This window comes from Castor canadensis, chromosome 7, assembly GCF_047511655.1.
Source record: "Castor canadensis chromosome 7, mCasCan1.hap1v2, whole genome shotgun sequence".
In the NCBI taxonomy this organism is placed as follows: domain Eukaryota; kingdom Metazoa; phylum Chordata; class Mammalia; order Rodentia; family Castoridae; genus Castor; species Castor canadensis.
Window position 1 is genome coordinate 28,100,603 of NC_133392.1, and position 16,340 is coordinate 28,116,942.

General features: G+C 39.7%; 1 protein-coding gene across 8 annotated transcripts in view; it reads right to left on the reverse strand.

The window, feature by feature from the left end:
• The window catches only part of Btrc (beta-transducin repeat containing E3 ubiquitin protein ligase), a 168,412-nt gene extending 153,502 nt beyond the window's left edge, over positions 1-14,910 (reverse strand). For 5 of the 8 annotated variants that reach the window (XM_020171250.2, XM_074078475.1, XM_074078476.1 and 2 more), the window contains exon 1: positions 14,755-14,910. In XM_020171250.2, the coding sequence (XP_020026839.1) occupies positions 14,755-14,802 (48 nt within the window). In that variant the 5' untranslated portion in view covers positions 14,803-14,910. Of the gene's footprint in view, positions 1-14,366; positions 14,452-14,754 lie in introns of those variants that run through there. The other 3 variants (XM_074078477.1, XM_074078473.1, XM_020171249.2) reach the window with 3 other exon arrangements.
• Between the last annotated feature and the right edge of the window lie 1,430 nt (positions 14,911-16,340).

A 16,340-nucleotide genomic window follows, 5' to 3' on the forward strand; every position in this document is an offset into this window, starting at 1 on the left:
CCTTGTAACAATCATTTTGTTAAATGTGTCAGTTTTATTTTCGGTCCCTTTTTCCTGGCTATTTACAAGCTTTGTAAGAATCATTCCTTAATTAAGTCTAAACATAGTTCTATATAAATGGATTCCTGGAAATAAAACGTTCAGACTTAAGAAATGATTGTTACAGAGACTGTAACAGGTCGTAAAAAAACGAATGCCACTTTAAACAAAGATTTCTCATTTTAATTAAAAAGATAATCATCAGAACATTCCTACACTTAACAGAACCATTTAAAGAAGCTTCTTTGGAAAAAAATATGGAGTATGTTATTCAAGCTTCCATAGTATAATCTATAATGTTTAACTCAAAGCTGCAGTTGATCTGATAGGAATTCTTATGAACTGTACATACATTTTGAAGATATACTGAAAGACAGGGTTGGGGGCAGGGCTCAAGTGGTATAGCACTGGCCTAGCAAGCAGGAAGCCCTGAAATTTGAAATTCAAACCCCAATACTGTCAACACAGAGGAGAGCAAGAGTGAGAACAGATTCAAATGAGATAAACCTTATTTTTAATTCTTCTTAAATACAGAACGTTTTCAAAAGATTATGAATATCTTCCCACAAGTAAAAACACATATAAGAATACTCAAATCTTTTTTAACATGATCTCCATATATGAATATAATAAGGATTACAGTTTGTTGATGCAATCTGTATGTGTTAGATAAAGGCACAATATTCAGAATACTATCCACACAATCAAAAGTGCATAAAAAGTATTTCCGTTTCAAACGTTGATGTAAGTGGAAGCTATCCACTCTGATTGTCTGTCATTCCTAGATATGTTTAAAGGGTGTGAAAAAACTATTAGAGGTATAATTCGATGAGGTAGGATTCTCTTCAATTAATTCATTTGACTAACTTTTATATTGTCTGTTTTTAACTCAAATGATGCAAAACAAAGGTAACATTCCAAAAGAGATTAAAGTAGGTCATAAAATGTTACCATAATAAACTACAATTTGAGAAAGCTACACCAATGTTCTTCTCCTTAAATCACCTCCTAAGTTACACTGAACACTAAACCTGAGTCACACCAATCAACAGTATTTCCTCAGCAATGTATTACTGAAAACTGCTTCAAAGTGGATTGCATTTTCCCATGGAAACAAGTTATAATAGGGAAGCAATTTCCTAACAGAACGTGGTAGCAAAGAAAGTACTGACATGACTAACACCATCAAAATAAAGATCCAATAACTGTAAACTTATAAAATCATTAAAAAAGAAGGAAATTAGCAGGGCACCCGTGACTCACACCTGTAATCCTAGCTACTCAGGAGGCAAAGATTAGGAGGATCTCAAAGCCAGCTTGGACAAATAGTTCACAAGATTCTACCTCGAAAATACGCAACATAAAAACAGGACTGGTGAAGTGACTCAAGTGGTGAAGCACCTGCCTAGTGAGTGTGAGGCCCTACTTAAAACTCCAGTACTGCCCCCCAACCCCCCAGAAAAGGAAAGAAATTATCCAGGTGCCGGTGGCTTATGTTTGGAATCCTAGCTACTGGAAAGGTTGGGATCAGGAGGATCTCTGTTCAAGACCAGCCCAGGCAAATAGTTCACGAGACCCATCTCTAAAATAATCATAGCAAAATTGGACTGGAGGCGTGACTCAAGTAGTAGAGCACTGGCTGTACAAGTGTGAAGCCCTGACTTCAAATCCCACCCCCCTCTCCCCAAAAAAGTACTTACCTGTACCATACCAATGTTAATTTCTGAATTTTGATGTTTAGAGTTATGCAAAATGTCTTTTTTTTTTTTTTTGGCAGTACTAGGGTTTGAACTCAGGGCTTTGCCCAGAATGTATTTTATAGAAAATGTACACTACAGAATTTGATGATGGTGACGGTAATGAAACAACTTACTCTCAAATGCTTCAGGAATAAAAATGTCACGTGTATCTGAAACTCTTCTATAATTCTGAGACTGACTCAAAAATTAAAAGAAAGTGAAGTCAGGCATAGTAGAATGTACTAGTAATCTCAGTTACTCAAGAGGCTGTGGCAGGAGGGTCGAGAATTTGAGGTCAGTTTGGGTAACATACTTCCCACATACACACACTGAAAAAAGAAAGTGAAGGAAGGGAAGGGAGGAAGAAGGGAGAGGGGAAGGACAAGGGGAAAGGAAGGGGAAGAGAAGGAAGAGAACTGCACTGGTAGTAGTTACCAAATACTAATTCAAGGATCTTTATTAATCCATCAAGAAACTAATAATTCTATGGTAAAATGAAGGGGAAAAATAAGGCTAGTGGAGACAACAGATAGATAGATAGATATAAGATTCATACACACACACACACACACACACACACACACACACACACACACAAACCAATTAAGGGAACTATCTGCTATGGGGAAAAACCACCTGTAACAAATTACCACTTATTTAGTGGCTCTGAAAAACATAAATGTGTTATTTTACAGTTCTATAGTACAGAAATCAAGGTTTTGGAGGGGCTATGTTCTGTTCTGTTCTAGAGGCTCCAGCTCACCGGTTCCAGCTTCTAGAGCATGCTTACATTTCCTTAGCTCATGGCCCTCTCTAATCTTCAGTAGGCAACAGCAGATTGAGTTCCCACATGGCACCTTTCTGAGCTCCTCTTTCATCTCCCGCTTACACATTTAGGGACCTTGTGACTAAATGGAATTCAACCTGGACAGTCCAGGACAATCTTCCTATCAAAAAGTCCTTCTGCTATTTTAATTCCTCCTTCACATATAACTTAGCATATTCACAGTTTCTTGCTATCTGGAGGTGGACGTCTTTTCACATTTTCAGGGTGGGGAGCATTATGTCACTTAATCAAAACATGTTTAGAGTTTCCTTTATCCTGTGATTATATCCTTTCTCTCTCTCCCTCCCTTCCTTCCTTTTCTTCCTTCCATCCATCCATCCATCTATCCATCCTTCCTTCCTTCCTTCTTTCTAAGACTTGGGTTTGAACTCAGGGCTTTGTGCTTGCTAAACAGGTGCTCTATCACTTGAGCCATACCTCCAGTCATGGGCTCCAGGATGAAATGTTCTTTTTTAAATAACGATGTTACTGTAAACTATTGAATAATAGGGAAACGGGGCAATAAAGAACAAATAATAAAGGAGGGTTAATCTGATTAAAGCACTATATATATATATATATCTGATATACCAAGACAGAACCCCCTTAACCAATCAATATTCACTTTAAAAAACGAAGGTCAGGAAGGTAAAACAAGTCCTGTTGAAGGTGGGTACCAGTGGGAAGGGGGAGAATAAACAGAGGGTAAAGGAGAGCGAAAGTGGTAGATGTAATTTGTATTTATGTGTGAAAAAAAAAAGAAACTTGTTGGAATTGTTCTAAGAAGGGGGGAGAAGCTGGGCGTCAGTGGCTCACACCTGTAATCCTAGCTACTCAGGAGGCAGCGATCAGTAGGATCTTGGTTCAAAGCCAGCTGGACAAATAGTTCAAGAGACCCTATCTCAAGAAAACCCTTCACAAAAAAGGGCTGGTGGAGTGGCTCAAGGTGTAGGCCCTGAGTTCAAGCCCCAGAACCACAAAAAAAAAAGAAGAGAGGAGAAGGAATGAAGGAGGGGTGCATCTAAGATATATTGTAAGCACATAAGTAAATGTCACAATGTATTCCCCTGTACAATTATTATATGCTAATAAAAAATAAAAATAGCCGGTGCTGATGGCTCATGCCTGTAATCCCAGCCAAAGAGTTCGAGAGAACCTCATCTCCAAAACAACCAGAGCAAAATGGACTGGAGATGTGGCTCAAGCAGTAGAGTCCCTGCTTTGTGAGCATGAAGCCTGAGTTCAAGCCCCAGTCCCAATTAAAAAAGACAAATAAATAAATATAAAAATAAAATGATGGTGCTAATAGTAATCATTCTTTTTTACATATCGTATGCAGGAAAAAACTTGCTAACCTTGTAAACTCTGTAGGTAGTACAAAATCTTTTGACATTTATCAATACCTTAAATGACAAAATCTGAAAACAAAACACTCTGTTCCTGCAAAGACAACATCTGACAAAGGATTTACAGTTTGCAGAAATGAACAAACCAAATCCACAGGAAAAATGCAAACAATCCAATGGAAAAAAATAGCCAACACTTGAATAGACACTTCACAAAAAAATGTCTAAACATGGGTAGAGCACCAGGATCTGGGGCAAGACCCTAGTTCAAACTGCAGTACAGCCAAAAAAAAAAAAAAAAAGTCTAAACAGTCAATAAGCCTAAAAAGGTGCTTATTTACAGTAGTCATTAAGGAAAAACAAATTAAAACAGTACAAGACCAGGTTCAGCCCCTACAATGGCTATAATGAAAAGACTATCAACTGAGGGTGCAGCAATTAGAACTCTCAAATACTGCTGAAGAAAATGGGAAATGGAAGAGAGTGTCATGATTATCTACTAAGCCAAACATTTTTATTACCTATGACTAAGCAGTCCTACTCCTAGTCCTAACAAATAGGTATACTGTTCAAAAAAACATACATTATTCATAACAGCACAATTTAATGTAGCCCAAATCTGGGAAAAAACCCAAATATCAAAAATAGAATGATTGCAGCATGAAGTGTAGCTTACTGGTACATATGCAAGCAAAGACTTGGGTTCAATCCCCAGCACCCCTGAAAAAAATAGAATGACAAAAATATGTGAAGTATATTCACACAATGGGATACTATACAGCAATAAAAATGAGCATACTACACGTCACACAACAACCTGGATGAATCTTCTTACAATGTAGGACAAAAACATTAAAGAGTTCAAGATAGTGGTTTCCTTAGAGTGGGGAATAGTCGGTAACTAAAAGGGGACAGAAAGGAAACTCTAGTGTGCTGGTAATATTGTTTCTGACCTGGAGAATGGTTACACAAATGTGTTCACTGGGTAAAAATTCATTGAGCTGTATATTTACATATACATTTTTTAGAGTTTTTTGGGTTTCTTTTTGAGACAGGGTCTTACTATGTAGTGCAGGCTGGTCTCAAACTGTCCATCCTCTTGCCTCCAACCTAAGTGCTAGGATTACAGGCAGCTTTTATATATATACTTTTCTATATATTTATTTTACTTTAATAAAAAGCATAGACACAAATCTGGGGTCATGGCTCAAGTGGTAGAACAACTGCCTAGCAAGCTTAAGGCCCTGAGTTCAAAGTACTGAAAAAAAAAAAAAACCTATACATGTACACAGATATACTAGTCCCTCTATCTTCTTTTTGTCTGCTATTCCCCCTAGGTTCAAGTCATACCTATTTACCCACCTGCAATATACCCTGGGACTGCCATCTCCTGACTTTCTGGCCTTTACTCAAACCACTCCTTCTTCTTGAAACTGTAGGCCACAGATACAATGTCAAAAGCTTATCTATTTTTCAAGATCCAACATGAAGCTTTCTTCTACAAAGCTTCTAAAATCTCACCAGCTAAAACTAATATCCTCTCCTTTAATTCTATTGCTTTGTACCTCTTCTTTAGCACTTACCAGAGTGTGCCTTAGGAGATATTTATAAATGCCTAACTCATTAGATTGTGAAGTTCTAAAGAAGCCTTATTCAACTTTGTATCTTTACCCGCTTCCTTCCTTCATCAGCAACCCCCCCCCCCAAATATAATACAATGCTTTGCACTCAATTTCTATTCACAATTTTTTCCAGTGCTGGTGATCACATACATACTAGATAAACTCTCTACCACTGAGCAACATCCCCAGCCCTCACTTTTGTTTTTTTTTAATCAAATTACATTACATGCCAAATATCATGGCCTCACTGACTTTTTTTCTCTATTCTTTATTGCCAAGCCCTATTTAATAGAAAAATGCAATGCTCCAGAACAATTTTGTATCATACAGCCCTAAATTTCTTGGGAAAACCTGGAATACATATAGATTTTTATGGTATACATTACCACTTAACCCCTTACTTATAATTGGTAATTTACAATTTAAAATAAACTAAGAAGCTGATAATGTCAGCTCACACCTGTAATCCTAGCTATGATTAGGAGGCTATGATTGGGAGGATCAAGGTTCAAGGCTAGCCCTGACAAATAGTTCTCAAGACCCCATGTCCAAAAAATAACCAGAGCATGTCAGGTGCCAGTGGTTCATACCTGTAATCCTAGCTACTCAGGAAACTGAGATCAGGAGGATTGTGATTTGAAACCACCCTGGGCAAATACTTCATGAGACCATATCTCAAAAATACCCACCACACAAAAGGACTGGCAGAATGGTTTAAGTGATAAAGGACCTGCCTTAACCACCACAAAAAAGTGCTGGGAGAATGGCTTAAGTGATAAAGGGCCTGCCTGGCAAGCACAAGGCCCTGACTTCAAACTCCAGTACCAATAATAATAATAATAATAATAATAACAACAACCAGAGCAAAAAGGGCCGGAAGTGTGTCTCCAGTGGTAGAACGCCTGCTTTGCAAGTGTGAAGTCCTGACTTCAAGCCCCAGTCCCATCAAAGTAAATTAATTAATTTAATTTAATAAAAAGGGACTGAAGACTTGGTTAGACCCTACCTAACAAGTCGAGGGCCCTGAGTTCAAACCCCAGCACCACCAAAAAAATAAACTAAGAGGACTGAACATATATGTGGCAAGGGGTAGAGCACCTGCCTAGCAAGTGCAAAGCCTTCAGTTCAAACCCCAGTACTACCAAAAAATAAAATAAGAAGAGATACCCAAACAATGTATGCACATATGAATAAATGAATTAAAAAAAAAGAAGAGAGACCCTTCTAAGACTAACAATAGTCCATTTTTCAGTTAAGAAAACTAGAGCTCAGAGTGAAGTGTCTGTTCAAGCAAACACTGTCAACATACAGACCAGTACACTTGCTACATTATAGTCCACGATCAAGTACAAGTCATTTAGGGTATGTGCTTTATAAATAAATAAGTATACACATACACACACACACACACACACACACTTAGTATACTAAGTTTTAGTTTTGCTGGCTAAATATGATACATATTCATTATAAAAATAACCTGGAAAACATTAAAGAACTTTAAAAGGAAAATCACCTAGGAAATTTCTAATATATTTTCAGAATATCACTAAATATTTTGAAATATTACCCATAATCCAACAATTCATAAATAACCCACTTCCTAAGTGCAAGGATTCATGCATCCATACTACAAAAACATTTATCTACATGCTACAATTATTGGATGTGTGTCTCCATGATTTTTCAGTAAACTCTTAAAAATCTTCCCAAACATTTAAAACCATTAGCACCAGATCTTTGCAACCTTAAATTTAGGTACAGAAGGGATTAAAAAGCTCTAAACCTGCTACCAAGAGAGTCGTTAGGACATTATGTATGACCCTGGTATAAATTTTGCTACAGTTTAAATTCTGTTACTAATGCCATCAATCTCACCCTTCCCAAAGTCAGAATAGCATTCTGATAGTAACAACTTTTCAAGGCACCACTGTGTAATAGAGGAGATGCTGATTATTTCTTTCTTTCTTTAAACAGGGTCTCACTATGTTATGCAGCCCTTCTCAGTGCTGGGATTACAGACGTGCCACAATGTCCAACGTTAATTCTTCATGCTTTTTTTCCACACAACCTGTGCTAGTCAGGATAGCAGAAATAAAGAATAATAGATGTCATAGTAAGCATCGCACCATTTTTTTTTCTTTTGGTGGGACTGGAGTTTGAACTCAGGGCTTTGCATTTACAAAGCAGGCACTCTACCGCTTGAGCCACCCCTTCAGTCCATTTTGCTCTGGTTATTTTGGAGGTGGAAGTCTCTCCCAGACTGGACTCGAACCTCGATCCTCCCAATCTCAGTGTCCCAAGCAGCTAGGATCACAGATGTGAGCCACTGGTGCCTGACTGGCCATTCTTCCATGAATTAATTTTACATTAGATTATTTAGTAGATTGTTACTGTAGTAGATTGTTACTGTAGTAGATTATTGTGCAAATTACTCTCACCCCCACTTGGTTTTTGGACTTGACCATGTGACTTGCTTGGGTCAATGGAATATTAGCAGATACAATGCAACTAATGATTAAAAGATACTTGAAAGCTGAGCACGGTGTACCACATCTGTAATCCCAGCTACTTGGGAGGTAAAGGCAGGAGGGTCTCAAGTTTGAGATCAACCTGGGCATACTTAACAAGACCATATCTCAAAAACAAAATTGAGGACTGGGGGGTGTAGCTCAAGTGGTAGAGCACCTGCCTAGCAAGCACAAGGTCCTGAGTTCAAACTCCAGAACTGCCAAAACAACAACAAAAACAAAATTAAGAAACAGACAAAAGGCTAGGGGGGTGTAGCTCAAGTGGTAGAGCACTTGTCTAGCATGCAAGAGCCAGCCCTGGGTTGGATCCTCACACATCAAAAAAGAAAAATAAATGAATGAGTAATAGTTGTTAGCTATTCACAGCTGATTACCAAAAACCTCTCCCATTCTACTGTATTATCCTACTATGTACACAGCATCAGGATTAGTCACAAGCCTGTGTATAGGAAAAGCAAGTATTCCCTGAAAGTCAAATTGCAAAAAGGAATAATTCAGAAGTAAAGTTCTACTCAAACCTTTAGAATAGTTGTTAGCTATTCACAGCTGATTAACAAAAACCTCTCCCATTCTACTGCATTATCCTACTAGGTACACAGCATCAGGGTTAGTCACAAGCCTGTGTGTAGGAAAGGCAAGTATTCCCTGAAAGTCAAATTGCAAAAAGGAGCAATTCAGAAGTAAAGTCCTACTCAAAACCTTTAGAGAGGAATTCTCTTCTAGCCCTGGGGCTTTTGCTCTTTTGTTTCCCAACCCCCACCCTGGCCACATATGAAGGCAATCCAGGAACTAGGATGATAAGATAATATCTCAGAAATCAATCATATTCTTAGTTCCACATTAACCTCAGTATCTACTTTTGTTATCTGACTCTTCTGTAAAATGTTCTCAATTGGGCTTTGGAAAATTAAAAAGAATACATCTCAGGCTTTTCTAGAAATCCAGAGATTCCTCAAGTAAAGGTGGATATTGTAGAATACAAGTTGAAACTGTAAGATACAGTGGACCTTTCTCTTAGAGATTCTCCTCCTGGACTGCCAATTTTATGATCCTAGGATTGACTGATGAAAGAGGAAGTTTACTTTTGGTGCTAGAGATTGAACAGAGGGCCCTGCATTTTTTTTTTATTGACTAAGGTGTTAAACTTAGTAAATATTTTCTATTTCATCCTCAATAGATTCTCACTATACACAAGTAGAAAGTACTTCCCGTGCTATAGTAAAATATTCTTAGAAGGTAGATGAAATTATAGAATATTTTAATTCCAAAAAGGTTTTTATTTGTTTTGGCAGTACTGGGAAAGGGTTTAGTGCCTCCAGCCCTTATTTTTTTGTTTGTTTTGGGGGGTGGGGGCAGGAGGGATTAAGGTGCTGGGGATAGAACCCAGGGCCTCACCAGTGCTAAGCACTGGTGCTCTATCCCTTGAAACTACATCACCAGGCCCACAAAGATTTCTTCCTTCTTCATACTAATTCTTCTTTAATATAAATTTTTATTAGAATATATTCATTATACAAATACTAATTCTTTCTGATTGTAATGTCATTTTCCAAAAATCAATTTTACCTATATATGGTCACAATCTTGCATAATGTCCTATATTCCTTTAACAGAGAAAAAGATTCTGTTTCCTTTCCTTCAAGATTTAAGCAACATAAAAATAAAATAACAAGTGGTCTGGTGATTTGTTTTGCTTTGTTTGTGGGGAGGTTGGGTTGTTCTGTTTTGTTGTTTTGGGTTGTGGGGGGGTTGAGACAGTCTCACTATGCAGCCAAGGCTGACCTGGAATTTACTATGTAACCCAAGCTGGCTTCAAACTCATGATTCTCCTGCCTCTGCCTCAGGGGTATGGGCCACCACACCCAGGTCCAAGTGGTTTCTTTTGAAAGTTTATTTCCTAACTAAGTAATAAAAAATTCCTGAAAACTATTCAAAGCAAATTTTTTACTCCATACCTAATAACTTTTAATAATTTATTATAAGTATCAAATACAAACACAATTCTAGAAAATTAGCCTAAAGAATATCCACTAATTTGTAATTTCAAATCCTTAGTCTCTATAGAAGAGAATCCAGAAAAGAAACTGTTTTGACAGATAATATCAGTTGGGGAGCCGAAGGGGATAAAGGAGGCAGTGAGTATGACTGAAGTACTTCATACCATGTATGAAAATAAAATAACAAAATCCACTAAAAATTGCTTTTAAAGGGGGCAGTATAAGTAATAAAGGGGCTGAATCTGATGAAAGTACATTATATGCACTTATCAAAACATCAGATAACTATTTCTCAGTAACTAAGAAAGATTATGGAACCATATTAATCCCACCAGTACCATGTCTACAGTGATATGGTTGAAGCAAATCAAGCAGAAGACTGTACTATTTCCTTTAGAAGTTAACCTCCCAAGCATTCTTAATATTATTGCCCACAAACTTGGCTTATTCCATTTGTATGTTTAGCCTGAACATACAAATGCAATATCATCACCTATGGCAGCAATTCCCTCCTCCCTATTTATGCATGCTACTCTTCACATTGATAAGTAGAGATTATTTCCCCCCATCCCTCTGACTTTAGGTTGACATTGACTGGATTTGACCATAATGACATTCTTGGTTTTTGGAGGTTTTTTTCCTATTTGGACTTTCAAATCCAGAACTTGAGGATTGGCAATATCTACTTCCTATTTCCTGGAATGCTCTTTCTTGGAGCACAGCCACCATGCTTTAAAGAAACCCAGCTTCTTTAAAGTGGAGTAGCTCAAGTCGTAGAGCACCTGCCTAGCAAGTGTGAGGCCCCGAGTTCAAGCTCCAGTGCCACCAAAAAACAAACAAGCAAACAAAAAAGGAGCCAGAAAAATCAAGCCAGGCACTAGTGGCTCACGCCTGTAATCCCAGCAACTCAGGAAGCAGAGATCAAGAGGATCGCGGTTTGAAGACAGCAAGTGCAAATAGTTCACAAGACCCTATCTCGAAAAATCCTTCACAAAAATACAGCAGGTGGAGTGGCTCAAAGTATAGGCCCTGAATTCAAGCCCCAGTATTGCCAAAAAAGAAAGAAAGAAATCCAAGTAACCAAGGAAAAAGAGAGGCTCATAGAGAACTGAAAACCTTTAACCCTAGCTGAACTTTCCACCACTGCTCAGCCATGTGAACCCTGCCATTTCATGAATTCCAGCCATGTGGGTACCCCAGCCAACACTAAGTAAAATCAGAAACGCCATCAAATTTAACAGAAATAAGACATTGGTATTTATTTCTCTAAGCTACTAAATTTCGGGGTTGTTTATGACACAACAATATTTACCTTTTATACTATTTATCAACTCTATAAAAAATTTTTATACGTCTTAAAATTATCTATCCAAGTATTAAGTTTCCCCCCACTTGATTCTAGGATTGGCTGGACAAGAATAAATTTATTCTAAACTGGGCGCTGGTAGCTCCTAGCTGTATTCCCAGCTACTGAGGAGGCTGAAATCAAGATGATCAAGTTTCTAGGCCAGACTGGACAAATAGCTCGAGAGACCCCCATCTCCAAAATAACCAGAGCAAAATGGACTGCAGGTGTGGCTCAAGCGCTAGAGTACCTGCTCTGCAAGCATGAAGCCCTGAGTTCAAACCCCACTTCTGCAATAAATAAATATCAATTTCTTCCTTAGCTTCTTATCTTTCCATCTCCCAGATATTCCTTAAACATATTCCTTAAATATACAGTGGATAAAAAGACACACACGCACAAAAAAAAAAAAAAAAAAATAGGGTCTATATTCCCTCAATCATTTTATTTTCCTGCTCAAGTCCTCTTCTAGCTCCTCATCTTTTCAGAGGTTTATACTTTTGTTGACCAAGGAAATATTAGGAAAAGTCCTTGAGGACCTGGTAAAACTGGATGAGAGACATGAACACACATGTTATTTAATATAAACTACTGCTTACTTATCACTTGTTTTTAGAAGTTAAACAATCTGCTAAAACTACTTTTCACAAGTACCCAAGGGTTAGCTTTAAGTCCAGACCATGTCTACATTAGCCTCCCCTTACCATCTTATTTGTAAAAGTCCTAGTCAAAGCACTACATTGATGTGATGTTACGTAAATTCAGGAGTAAATCTGTTTCATGTTGGTATTCTAAACAATTTTTACATTTCACTTTAAAAAAAAAAAACTATAGAAATCAAGGGATCTGTATACCAAAGCTGTTTAGCAATTCAAAAAGTGAAAACAAAGCCAAATACTAAACAAAAATTTCAATCTGATTAAAAGGATAAACCCTCTATGTATATTGTATACTAATTACTTTATGGAAGCTCAAATAAAGTATATTCCTATCTCAAAATGACTCAGACAGACATGCTGTAACAAGGTAAAGGGCACCAAAGGGAAGTTCTGACTTACTCAGATTCATAATAAGGCTGTTACTGAACTGAAAAAGAATACGGAATCTCTAGCTCTCCATTCTTGCTTCTCTTATTAAGGTGTCTTCTAGTTGGTCTTTTCTCAAACAGTTGCCACAATAGAGGCAAGGTTAAAAATGAAAGTAACTAAAATTAAAGAAAAAACTGTCTTCTCCCCGTGGAAATTGACACAACATTTAATAACATGGTGCCCCAAAAGCTGAAAACTACTAAATGGGCAGCTCCAGGTCCACTTTAACTCAATCAGGAGGCCATTATCAAAACATAACTCACTGGTATTAAGCAGATATTAAGTAGTTCAGAATGTTCCTAGGCTGAGGTCTAAAAGGGAGTAAAAAGGATGATCTCATAATGTCTCCTTATGATCTGTAAGTCACATTAGTCCATAAATCTGACACAAGTGTCAAGATTAGGATGAAGAGTCAACCTTCTAAATAGGAATACAAAAATAGCAGCTGCCACTTTTCTAACTTAAATCTAGAAGCTGGCAGATAAAGATAAGGCAACTTTCACTTACTTCTTACTCCCCCACACCAAAAAAAATTTCAAGGTCACTTTGTAATATTTTAGAATTTCAGCACTGGGCAGAAATCCAGGAAATGTCTTCAGTCTCAATAGAATTTTGTTAATGATAGACTTGAACTTTAATTAGGTGTTTTGAAGGTAGTAATACAAAATAAGTAAAATTATTTTTAAATTTGACCAATCTCTCTAAAACTATTTTTGTAACTAGACAGTTTAAAGCCTAAATTCAACTGGATTAGTACCTATGTTTAAATTGTTGTGGTATTTTAGGCAAAGACACAAAACAACTATTTAACAAAGGAATAAGATTTGGACTGACTGGTCACAATTATTTCTGAAAAAGCAAGAACTGGCTGCAAATAATATCAACGTCCCTAAAGCCACCTGTTAAGCTAAAAGTCTATGTATTCCATAATTTTTTAGATGTAACCAGAGTCTGGTTTACACCTAGGATATACAAGAAGCATCAGATTAAAAAAAGCAAAAGGTATCAGACTAATCAAGTTTGCCAAACATAAGCACAGCAAAAGAAAAGCATGATACAAAGCTAAAGAAACAGGCTCCAACGGGTTTAAACATAAGCACAAAATCCAACCCATGCTAGCACTGTTTCAACCTAAAACTGGTAAGTAACCGCCAATCCTGACTTCCCTCACCTTCCCCACTCCAAAGTTCTCCCTCTTCATCTTCTGAATTTCTCCACGCATCACTTCTGATAGGTCTTTGCAACTCTAATCTCCATGGCTTTCCTCTCCAATAAAGTTATACAACACCTGGCCTCCACATTTTACTACTCACCATTTAGATATTAGATATCTATTAATATTTTGCCCCAAACCTCCTGTACCCAGTTTCCCTGACCAATTAGCCTGGTCCTTTTCATGACCTCGTCCTTACCACAATTTTTCTTTTTCTTTTTTTTTTTTTGCCTCTCCCTTCAAACTAGAGTATGTACCTTTTCCTTGCATTTGTAATTCTGGAATTACAGAATCCAGGGCAGGAATCACGCCCTTCCAGGGACTGTCACCATAGCCCTAGGTCCACCGTCCCTCCCCCACTCCCATCCCCCATCAGTCCTTATCTTCCTCAGTAAGGCTTCTTCCCCTACCGAGTTTGTCAACATTAGTTTGGCCAGGCTGAGATTCCACCCTAAGGCAAAGGCTATTTTGCTCTTCATCCTACAAACGACCAACCTACCACCACCCCTCCACCCTTCAACCCATCTGCATCCAGGCCTGCCGGTTTGCCCCCTGCCCCCACTATCCCGTGCTCCCCACTCTTCCCTACTCAGGAATGCACCTTCCCTCCCAGGCCTTACCCGTAAACCCTGACACTGGGAAGGCCCTGCCAGCGGCCTCGCAGAGTCTCCACCCCGTTTCCTCCGTTCTTCAGTAACTGTCCCCACTCCCCTATCCCTCCCGGACCCCGCGCGCCGCTGGGAGTCCCCCTCCACGAAATGCTCCCGCTGTCACTCGGCCTCTCTTCCGGAAGATGGCGGAACTGCTGCCCCCACTCCTAGGTCCCCTCTGCAACCCCCAGCCTTCTCCCTGGAGCTCGGGGTCGCGTCTCTCCCAGCTGTCGGTCGTCAGCCGCGGCCCGGAGGTCCCACTGCCCCTCCCGTGGTGGGCGGACAGCCCAGGCCCGAGCTCCGCCACGCCGCCAACGCCACGGCCTCCGCGGTTCCCCGGCCTGAACCGTCTCCTCACCATAAACTTGAGCGCTTTCTCCTGCAGCACCGCCTCTGCCGGGTCCATAATCGCCGAGGCCACTGGGTCGGTTCTCCGCCGGGGCCGCCCCTTTGGTGCCAGGCCGCAGCAAACGCAGAGCCCAGATCCCGCCTCCTCTTCCTTCCCCCTCCCTCTCTTACCTCTCGGGCGCCTGCAGGAGGCGGAGGCCGACCGGCGGCTTGGCGCGCGCACGGCCCGCTGGCTCACGGGATACGTAGTTCCGAAGCGGCCCTCAATTGGGAGCGAGGCCGTGCAGAGAACCACAAGTCCCGCGGCCCACAGCGCAGGGCAGGCCGGCCCAGTCTCGGCCACTAGACGTCGGGGGGTGGGGGGGAACGGGTGGGGGGGAAAAAAAAAAAAAAAAATGAGATCGACTGCTGGGAATTGTAGTTTCCAGCCTCTACCGAGAGCCGCGGGGGGGTGGAGGGGGGAAGGGGGCGGGGAAAACGCGCGTGTCTCCGTGGTTACCGGACGACGCTAGTGGCTGCTCGCCTAGCATTTGATTTCCAGATGGCGACCAGTGCCTTACCTGTGTCTCTAATACTGCGAGAACAGTGAGAGGACTCAAGGGGTCCTTCCTAATGGTGATTTTAGAGAAACAGATCGTCCCAAATGTCATGTATCTACACTTTCCGGAGGATTGCGAGCTAGAGGCACTGAGCCAGTGGGCATGTGGCCGCAGCTCACACAGCCCAATGCAGAATTTCAAGGTCCTCCTAAGCGATTGCCTCACATTTCTCAAGAACCTGTTCTCCTCCACAGCAAGTCACGCGCGGGTAGAACTTGGCTCAGGAAATTCTCGGTGTCATGGCCTGCTATTGCTAACCCTGAGATGTTAAGTCCTGCACTGAGCGTCAAACATAAAAAAGCCATTCAATCAATAGACTATACTGACCATCTGGCAAGTAAAGCATATATGTATTTTCTTTGCCTTTAAAAAGGACAATACAAGTTTATTTTATAAATTGGACCTATCTTAGAAGAAAAAATAATAATTAGGAAAATGCCTTTTCACTTACAGGAAAAATCTACAGTGAAAAAATTTTTATTTATTTATTTTTTTTATTGCTGCTGGGGATAAAACCTAGGGCCTCACTTATGCCAGGCAAGCACTTTATACTCCTGAGTTACAACCCCAGCCCCTCTATTGCAAGCTATTTTATTCATTGGTTCTTTCAACAAATAGTAAGCACATAACCTTGTGCAAACGTCATCTCAAAAATATGTGGATTCAATAGTGAACAGGACAGATGCAGTCCCTTTACTTGTGGTGCCTACATTTCCAGTATGTTAATATTTTGTCCTAGTCATCCCTATGTCCATAGAACTCAGCACAATATCAGATACATAGTAGGTTTTCAGTTATTAAAAGCTTTTGCTCAAATTTAAAAATAAAAAGCCAGGTGCCAGTGGCTCACATCTGTAATCCTAGTTACTTGGGAGGGTGAGATCAAGAGGATCATAGTTCGAGGCCAGACCACGCAATTAGTTTGAGAGACCCCCCATCTCCAAAATAACCAGAGTAAAATAGGCTGCAGGTGTGGCTTAAGCGGTAGAGCACCTGC